The following is a 10,106-nucleotide window of genomic DNA, read 5'->3' as shown; positions in this document are numbered from 1 at the left end:
TCATGATTTGGGGTATCTGTTGCAAGTGCTTGTTGCAATCAGATTTCCTAAAAGTGATCCTGACATTCTCTGGGCTCAGCTTCACTCTTATTACAGAATATTGAGGGACTTTAGTGGGTGAAGCCGGCTTGGAAGGGTTCAGTGGCTGTCAGGGTTCAAAGATTTTGGTTCCAGCCCCCCTCCTGCCCCTAATTTAGTGCATGTCCTGACATCACCTGGCATCTCTGAGTTCCCGCTTCCCCTCCCCCATAACATGGGGTAGTAATACCGTCCACCTTGTGGTCATGAGCTATCTCTTAGTACAGGGCCTCTACATACCTGGTGCTCATCAAAGGGTCATTGAACCTGGATTAGACCTAACACTTTGGGTGATTCCTTTAATGACACTTTTCCGCAGTGCTTGCCTCATGGAATTTGTTTTAAGAGCATCAAGTGAGTTCATGAGAAGAAAATGAGGATTGATGTTGATTGGGCAGTTTCTTTGTGACAGATACCCCACTGCCACTCTACGTACATGATTTCTACAAATCCTATATATTAATTAGGATTATACGAGTAAATTACTCTTAATCTACGGCTTAAGCAATAAGTCATCAAATTATTTCATACAGTGGGAAGTCTGAAGGTCCAGGTTTAATTCAGTAACACCTTAAGTTCCAAGGACCCAGGTTCTTTCCCTCCTTCTGCTCTACCATCCTCGGCATGTTGGCTTTTCATCCTCCAGCTTGTGCCTTATATGCACAAAATGACTGCTGTAGCTCCAGCCATCAGCTTTGAACTCAAGGAAAAAAGAGAATGTATAGAGAAGTTTTTTCTCCTCCTGAGGAATGGAGTCCTTTCTAGGAGCCCCCAGCAGAGTCCTCTTTCTGTCTCATTGGCCAGAATTGGGTGAGAGGCCCACCCCTAAGTCAATGAATGGAGAGATCATCAGAGTCACCTCTTATGGGGGTCGTGTCTATGGTCATAATCTCCCTCCACAGGCACAAGCCTGCCGCCACCTCCAAGCAGACACACATGGTTCAGCATCCCCTTGTATATGTTACAGTAAAAGGGAAGAGATGGCGTAATTGTTATGAAAACCACAGGGGAGAGAGTTCCCACTGAGGTCCAGAGATGGGAATTTGCTGGGGTGTGAGAGGAACAGCAAGGAGTCCACCGAGGCCGAGTGTAGTGCAGGGGAGGGAGAATGGAAGGAGAAGAGATGAGGGAGGCTGCTGGCCTGGAGGCCACGCAAGGACTGGGAATGCCATGCTAAGTCAATGGGCAGGCTTAGGGAGGCTGGAGCCAGGAGAGCGCCATCACCTTGGTTCCATTTGCCAAGGATTGTTCTGGTGGCTCTGAGAAGTGTGGACGGTAATGAACAGGAGGCTGGGGGACCAGTCAGGAGGCTGTGGCTAAGGTCCACGTGGGGATGAGGGGGCTGGACAAGGGCAGACCAGGCTCCAAAGGAGACCCCTCACCAATGTGGCAAGTGCCCAGCAAGGGGTGAAGGCCAGGCACCCCAAACCCACCAGGGATAACAAGCGCCCAGACATGGGGAGACAGCTCCAGTACCAAAGGGCTTCCGGCTAAAAGCAGGGGCGGGAACGCCTGTAAATTGGAAACCAGAGCTTTAATTTGTAGAGGAGGTGATGATGGTAACCAGTGCCCCAGCCCTGAGCTCATTTGTGAATTCATACCATTTCATGATCAGTGGACTAAAGCCACCCTCCTTTGCTTGCAGCCAGGGAGAGAGGAGTGAAAGATGACAAATGCAAACCAGAAGTAGGAGCAGCCAGAGGGAATGGAAGGGAGTTTATTTTCTCCACTGGGAGCGCTTTCAAAGCCCCTGCCAGCGCTGGCCCCTGTAATTGTATCTCCACCTCTGCCTGGTACCCTCCCACCATCTGCCCCTCCCCACCTTTGAGAAATGCCTAGGCAGGATGACCCCAGCTCCTTCTGTGAGAATTTACCGCCCTGATGTGAAATCATAGCCCTGTAACTTTCCCTTTAAGAGCTGTCAGAGACGGGGAGGCTGGCCAAGCTTGGGCTGGAGGTGGGGACAGAGGGAAGAAAGAAAAAAAAAAGAGAGAGAGGCAGGAAAAGTTTTTTCAGAGGAAAATGCAGGGTTTGTCCTTAACCCTGACGTCAGATCTTGCTTTAATAAAACCCCCTAAGGGCTGCGGGAAGAGGCATATCTGGCACTCCTGATGGGCCAGGTCAGTCTCGGCCCAGCTCCCCCGAGAGGTGGCCGGATCCTCTGGGCTGCTCCGTAGATGCCTTGGCCACTGACCTCCAGGCATGAGGTGGTTCCTGCCGTGGACGCTGGTGGCAGTGACAGCAGTAGGAGCAGTGGGCAGCACCCTGGCCATGGTGAGTCCTGCCCGGAGGGGCACGGAGAGGGGTCCCAGCTCCCATCTCCACCGGTCCTGCTGCATGGGTGGGCAGGATGAGAAGGGCTGGAATGTTAGGGGGCAGGGAGGTGTCCACTGAGGAGCAAGGGCGAGGCCCAGGGTGAGGAGTAGGGCTGCTGGGGACAGCTGATCCTGGCACGGGGAGGAGCAGGGCCAGCACCTGGGGAAACAAAACAAACAGGACTTCCACGCCCTTTATTCCCACCTGAAATGCAGCAGAAAGGGACACTTGAAGGAACAGAGTCAGGGAGCCTGGACTCCAGACGTAGGTCTGCCCAGACTGGCTGTGTGACCTTGGGCTAGTCACTCACCCTCTCTGAGCAGCATAAAGTAAGGAAAACTGTTGTTAGACTTCTAGTCTTTGAGTTTGGAAAATGAGTCTCCAAGTGTCGGAGATGCTACAAGGCAGGGGGTGGGGGGGTGGGGGAGTTAGAAAAGGCCAAGAAAAGTTGGAAGGGAAAATATCAGCTTTCAACAAAAGCACTTACTTGTGCAAACAGTGCTTGTGCTGATTCTCTAACCCCAAATGCGGCCGCCTTGGGCTTGTACAGCCCTCTACAGTTTATGAAGCATGTACATTCGGGTCTGCAGAGGAAGCCCGCTGTTTCAGGGGAACCCTGAGGGTTCTCTCTCTCCTACCTCCATCCCAAGGCACATGGAGGCGAAGGGAGGAAGGTCTGCACCTCCGAGAAGCCAGGGAGCAAGACACGTGGCAGCACAGAGACAGGCGGCTGGCTTGGGGCATGGAGCAGGCACGGGGCGGGCAGCTGTGAAGAGCTTCTGCATCCAAGATCCCACAGCCCGTGCCAGGGCCTGCTGCCAGTAGTAAGGCCAAGAGAACGAGGGAGGATGGCAGGAGGGAGTTTATTACCCACTCCCACGGACAGCTTTCTTGAGGATTGATGTGCCCCATTGCTAGATGAGGAAGCTGAGGCTTGGGGGTAAGCTACTTGCCCGTGGGCTCAAAGACGCTGGTTCTGAATCAACCAGATCTGAGGCTGAGAGCTGACGGCTGGCCACAGGCTGGTTGCTCATAGGCGCCGGGTGATGGATATTCCTCCAAGCACGGTAGTGTGCATTAATGAGATCAGGGAGGGCGTCTGGGTGACTTGCTGTTAAATCCTCCATAACTTGTGTGGCTTCTGCCTGTAGTTGGTGCTGAACCATCCTACCAAAAAAAAAAAAGAAGAAGAAGAAGGGGCTTCCCTGGCAGTCCATTGGTTAAGACTCCGCCCTCCCAATTCAGGGGGCACGGGTTCCATCCCTGGTCAGGGAAATTTTAGGCAGTTTGGAGTTTGCGGTTGACATGTACACACTGCTATATTTAAAATGGACAACCAACAAGGACCTACTGTATAGCACAGGGAACTCTGCTCAATATTCTGTAACAAGCTAACTGGGAAAAGGATTTGAAAAAGAATAGATACATGTATACGTATAACTGAATCACTTTGTTGTACACCTGAAACTAACACAACATTGTTAATCAACTATGCTCCAATATAAAATAAAAAGTTTTTAAAAAAGGATATTAATTCCATTTTACAAATGAAAGAAATGGAGACAGGGCAAATAAGGGACATGCCCAGGGTCTCACAATTAATAAGTGGGAGGGCTCAAACTCAGATCTTTTCCTGCCAAATCCCACTCTCTCTTCCAGAGCTTTCCTGAAAGCTGGAGCACCCAGAAGACACCATATCAGCCTTTATTTCAGGGTTGCAATGTCTGGGAGGACAGGGGGTGGATGGAGAAGAGGTGAGAGGGGTCGGGTAGTGAGGTCTGAGTGAGGAGGAGGAGGAGAGAAGTATGTAGGGGGGTCCAAGTACACGGGAACCCCAGGTACCTCCTCAGAGCAACCTGTGCTAGGGAAGAGGGGGTACAGGTCCGCAGGCTCAGCCGAGGGGGCGCACAGCACAGGAGCTGGGAGTCCAGACAGACCCAGGCAGCAGGATGCAGGGAAGGTTTCTGGGAGGAGACAAGGTACCTCTCTTCTGTGCCCCTGCCCGGGGACCTTCTGTGGGGACCCATACTTCCCCCCTGCAACACTGTTATCTGATTCAGGAGCTCCCCGGATAGAGCCTTAACCCCCCAGCGAGGGCTGGGAGACAAACGTCAACCTGCACTTTCCTTTAGAGCCAAGTTCCATCTGTGGCCATCCTCCCCAAACTCATACATAAAGGAAATGTGAGTCCATTCAAGGTCCCACTGAGGTTTTAATGGAAAAAATGATGATAGATGTCCATATGGAAGAAAAAGTTCATGAGAATTGCCAAGAAAACTTCTAGGAAGTCGAATTGTTAGGGGGGACTTGCCCTGTCAGATAGTAAAACATTATCGAAAAGTTCCGTAATTGAAGGAGGAAGAGGCCAACCCAGGAAGAGATAAATCCAGGAGCGGGACAGGGCAGTGAGCTCAGAAACGTAGCCAAGTGTACTCAGGAATGTAACATATGATAAAGGTGAGCTACAGACAGACCTTGTTTTTCCATCTCTTTGTTCTTTTCTTCCTTCTACATGTAGTGAGTACCTCCCTTGTGCTAAGAAAGAGGGTCTACATTTGGGGAGGGTTGCCAAGCACTGTGCCAAAGCCTATGTATTTATATACGAAAGACCTTCCTCAGTTCATCCACATGACATTTATGATTATTTATTAAGCATCTCCTAAATTCTCATAGCAATACTATTAAGCAGATGTAATCAACTTCCTTTGTAGTTAAAAACTAAAGCTCAGAGAGGTTAAGTAATTTGCCAAAGGTCACACAGCTAGTAATCTGTGGAGCTGACATTTGAACCTAGGTCAGCTCTCAACAATACAGCCTCTTGCCTCCCCGGTCCATGTACTTGTGCAAACATGAGAAGCACAAAGTCCGTGACCCTACTGAGCTTACAGGCTGGTGAGGCAGGTGACAGCCACTCATACGTTGGAATGAGAGGTGGCAGAGGTGATGTCATCCAGGAGAGAGAGGCCGGGTGCAAGCTCTGCCACTGGCTGAGCCAGCTCCAGCAAGTCCCCCAACCACTCGGACCTTCCTGTCCTCTCTTGTTAATCGGGGCTGACAACCTGAGCCCCATCCCGTTCCCTGTTGCCGAGGAGCGAACACAGGGCTGCTTGAGGAAAGCCTCTCGGAAGCACGTGACCAGGTACATGAACGCTGTGCTAATAAATTCCAGGGCACACATCAGGTCTCTGATTGTCTGTGTACAGCTGAGACCCATATACCTTCTCCCATAGAAATGTGTGTTGGTGTGCATAGGGGTATAAGCATGCATGTGTAAGTGACTGTGGCTTGTCTGAAGGTATAAATCCCCGTGGTGTGTGTGTGTGTGTGTGTGTGTGTGCCTGAGGATACATGGGCTGAGTGTGAAATGCAAACCCACTTTCAGCCCCTCAGACCAACTGCAGAATAACGTGGCCCCGGGTAAGCGGCACATCCCTTTTAAAAGATTGCAGGAGCATAAAGGGGATGGCTTCTTTACACTTCCTGTGTGTAGCTGGGATCTGAGCTAGCATTTCAAGCCCCACACCCAGCAGCTCCCTGCTCAGAGCCTCTTCCGTCAAATCGGACACTCTGCTCCCAGCTCTGGGCCCCTCCCGCCCACTGCTTGTCCAGGATGCTGGCGGGAGCGTGGCTCGGGCAGGCATTTCCCACCCGGGCACGGCCCCTGGTGAGGGCTCACCCTCTGGAATGGGCACGGGAACGGTGCTCCTTGGGAGACCCAATCCTGACCGTGGGCTGGGCAGTACCTCCAGGCTGTCAGCGACATCACCTCCCCAGGTTTCAGGACAGGCCCCTGCCCCACGCCTGCAAAGCAGCCGAACGCCAGGAGGCTGTCTTTGTACAAAGAGAAACCCTGGAATTCCTCCCAGGAAACTTTGCCATCTCTCTGAGCGGAGGCAAGGGGCTGCTACACACACTGTAGGTTACATACGGGAGCAGGGAGGTGAGCCGGCAGTGGTCCAGGGTGGGATCGTGGGAGGAGCTGGGAGGGATGGCAACCACAAGCCGGGAAGTAAAGCCGGGTAGGAAGGCTCACAAGAGAACCGTGTGACACTGCAGACGTCCACGGGCGAGGCTTCAGTACGTTGTTCATTCATTCAACAACTCCTGTGGAGCACACTCTGCCCCGGTAACGTGGGCGATGATGAGGGCTGACACTGATCCAGCGCTCACTGTGTCCTGGGCGCCGTATCCCCAGCATCTGCGTGTATCAGCTCCCTCGAAAACCACACACCTACAAGGCAGGCTCATTAGAGTCCAGACCTGCACTGTCCAACCAGTAGCCACTTGCTACATGAGGCCGCTGGGCAGCTGAGATGTGGCTGGTCCCAGCTGAGCCGAAAGGCTAAAATACACACTGGATTTCAAGGACTTAGTGTGAATACAAGACCATAAAATTCTCATGATAATTTGTTTATCTTGACTCCATGTTGAAATGATAATACTTTCAATATATTGGGCTAAACAAAATATATCATTAAAATAAATTTCACCTTTACTTTTTAGTGTGGCTGCTAGAAAATGTAAAACTCCATCCAGAACTCACATTATGTTTTACTAGACAGTGTTGTCCTGGAAAGACACAAGTGTACGTAGAACGGTCCTAAGAGGTGGGGAAGGGAAAATACTGAGCTCCTCTCCTTGCAAGCTGTGCACCCTCAGACAAGTAACCCAGCCTCTCTGAGCCAGTTTCTTCATCTGTAAAACGGCATAATATTAGTACTCACTTCTTGGGTACTGATCTTCTTGGGAGGCTTAAAGAATAAAGGGAGGTAAAGCACATGAAGCCCCAGCACAGCCAAGCGGAAATGACAATTGATCCGCACTCCGGACAGCAGGGGCGGGGCATCCCACCTTGAGGGGAAGCACTGGCTGCAGACAGGTGCCAGGTCCGAGCAAGTGAGCAGGAGTTTATAACGACCCCAGGCTCAGTGCCAGGTGGGCAAGAGGAGGGGCAGAGCAATTGGTGGGCTGTGCTGGGCTCAGTGCTGGGTTGGTCTTCAGAAGATCTCGAGGTTTCCACATCCTGGCCAGCTTCCCAGAACATTTAGAGGGAGTCAATGATCACTTCTGGATTATCATATAGGAGAAAGAAATACTGATGCTGGTGATGGTGATAATGCTGATGATAATGGTGCTGATGGTGCTGGTGGTGGTAATGATGATGGTGGCGATGGTGATGGTGATGGTGGTGATGGTGATGCTTGAAGGTGAGACTTGCGTCTTACAACCCTGAGTCAGGTTGGCAATGACAGTGATTTTCACAGCCCAGCCGCTCACTTGTTCCATGGATGCTGACCATGTGACTATGTGCCCAGCCCCTTCCTATTTCTAGAGATGCGGCGATAGATGGTTAACTCAGTCCCTACCGACAAGGATGGCTCACGTGTTGGAGGCAGATTTTTTCCCTAGCACAGACGAATGTGTTGCAAATCTGACAGGGAAGCTTAGAGGGCTGCAGGAGAAAAAAACTAATGTTGGGGCACTGAGCCTGAATTCCTGGGGAGACCTCCCACACCCAGCCCCAGGCACCTGTACATTAACTGGCACCTTGAAGATTCTTACACACACATGGTTTCCAAAACCATCGAATTAGAGAGACTCTGGTATCTCCTCCAGCCTTGACATCCTGATAATCTACCAGCTCTCCTACCCCTCCTCCTTCTGTCACGGCGGGGCGGGAAGAGAGACAGAATCAGAGAAGGAACTGGGCCTCTCAAATGTGAATAATGGGCATTCCAGGGGATGTGATCAAATCTGCTCATCCCACCCCCCTAATCTGGAGGCAAGTCCAGGCTTGGGGCATGGGCCTTGGCTCTGCTCAGCCTTGGTGGTGGTATGAGGGGGAAGAGAGAGGAAACGAGAGCCCAGGCCCAAAGGACAGGAAGGGAGGGGTCCTCCCCTGCCCCTCCCATAATCCTGCATCGAGTCTCGAGTCTTGGAGTGGAGAGAAGGGCCGTGTGCCCTGAGCCCGCCCAGGGCTGAAGGGGGCAGGAGGAAGGAAGTGGCCTACGGGTGGAGGAATATTCTGAGAGAGCTGGGACTCGGGTCCTGCTGTGGGGGCAGAATAATGGACTCGCACAGAGAGCTAGTCGTCACTGTGACTTTAGACAAGCCACTTGCCTTCATAGGGCTCGTTTGTTAATCTTGAAAATGTGGAGGTTGGACTTGACCCCAAACTTGCTTCCAGCTGGAGGCGTGATCCACTCCTAGGGGACACACTCATTCACCAGGTGGGCCAGCCACAGGGCTCGGGTGCCATGATTCTTGCAAGGGAACTCATGCTGCTGCCTCCTCATTAAGAGTATGGTTGGCCTGACACCCCAAAAGCCCGTGCTCTGGAATGTCCCTCTAGATATGCTTCCTCCCTTCAAGGTGTCCCCAGATATTCTCCCTTTTTCCCACGTCTCCTCTTTCAACCCTCAGAGCGTACCCCTGGTCTCATAAAACTGGAAAGCATACCACCAGCTTAATCTCCAAGGGTCCCGCCATCTCAGTGGTACCCCGTCAGGCCTGGTCCTTAGGATACCCAGACGCTGCTGCAAAGACCAGTGTCGGCTCCCCTGGGTCTACTGAGTGGGCTGAGCAGCCATCCAGGACTCCAGAGTTTTGATACTTTCCTCCGCAGTCAATCCTTGAGGCCTTGCAAGTTCGAGAAGCATCCTTGTAAATACCATTAAGAGCTTAGTCCCACCTGCCTCCCCATCTCCGTGAATAATGCCTCCATCTGCCCCGTGAGAAACCTGTGCCATTATCCACCCTTTTCTCCCTACCCAGGGCCTCCAGCTCCCCACTCGGACCCGGTCACTAAGAGGACTGATCAGCGAGCCATAGCCACGGGCGTGGTTCCTGAACACAGAGCAAGGAGTCACAAGACCCCGTTCTAGTCCAGGCTTTGGTTTCATCTCTGAGCCTGGATTTCCAGCCCAGGCTTTGGTTTCATCTCTGAGCCTGGATTTCTTCATCTGAAAGTGGAGACGAGAAACCCACTCTGCCCGTGCTCTCGGCAGGATGGAGTGGTGGCCGAGGGAAGAGGGCGGCACACCACCTGGGGCTGAGAGCCAGCCCCCCACCTCCGGGCTGGGCCTCAGCTTTTCATCCATACAAGGGACCTAAAAGCCCGACTCACACAGCCCCAGCGACAGAGGCAGAGAATGCAGGTTGGATGCTGAGCGTGTGTCGAGAAGGAGCTTGGGGGCCGCGATGAGAGAGTGATGATCAGGGTGCTTTGGGGTTGGGGTGCTGTCTTCTAGGCTTTTCTGAGAGCTCCTGGACAGCAGAAGCTGGTGGGTGGGTGCTGCGTGGACTGGGGGCTGCAGCCATCTACCTGTCCTCCCTACTGCTGCCCTTGGTGTTCAGATCTGTCCCCCATATACACGCACACTCACTCCGGCTGTCTCTGGCCCTATACCCCAAGTAGCCACGTCCTGACAACTGCAAACTTCAGCTCTTAAAGGATCAAAAGCACCAGCCCTTGCTGGGACCTCGCTGGGGGCTGAGGACCACACGGAGCTCACTGAGTCTCACTGAGTATCACCCCCACTTTACAGACTTGGAAACTGAGGCACACATTTTAATGACCTCCCTGCGATCCACGCTTCAAGAACACCCCCAAGCTCCCCACGCTGGCAGGACCCCTCCCCAGGGTGTCCTGTGCCCGAGCCTCTTGCCCATGTTCTGCCCTCCCCACCTGAAACAGGGCCCCATCCAGGAGG

General features: G+C 52.5%; 1 protein-coding gene across 2 annotated transcripts in view; it reads left to right on the top strand.

Annotated features, from left to right (window-relative positions):
* Positions 1-2,119: 2,119 nt before the first annotated feature.
* CCN4 (cellular communication network factor 4) overlaps positions 2,120-10,106 on the top strand; it is a 30,992-nt gene continuing 23,005 nt past the window's right edge. For both annotated transcript variants that reach the window (XM_059902085.1, XM_059902086.1), the window contains exon 1: positions 2,120-2,352. In XM_059902085.1, the coding sequence (XP_059758068.1) occupies positions 2,281-2,352 (72 nt within the window). In that variant the 5' untranslated portion in view covers positions 2,120-2,280. The remainder of the gene's footprint in view (positions 2,353-10,106) is intronic.

This window comes from Balaenoptera ricei, chromosome 17 (assembly GCF_028023285.1).
Source record: "Balaenoptera ricei isolate mBalRic1 chromosome 17, mBalRic1.hap2, whole genome shotgun sequence".
NCBI classification, from domain to species: Eukaryota; Metazoa; Chordata; class Mammalia; order Artiodactyla; family Balaenopteridae; genus Balaenoptera; species Balaenoptera ricei.
The sequence above is the reverse complement of the archived record's forward strand: the minus strand, read 5'-3'. Positions and strand labels throughout refer to the sequence as shown.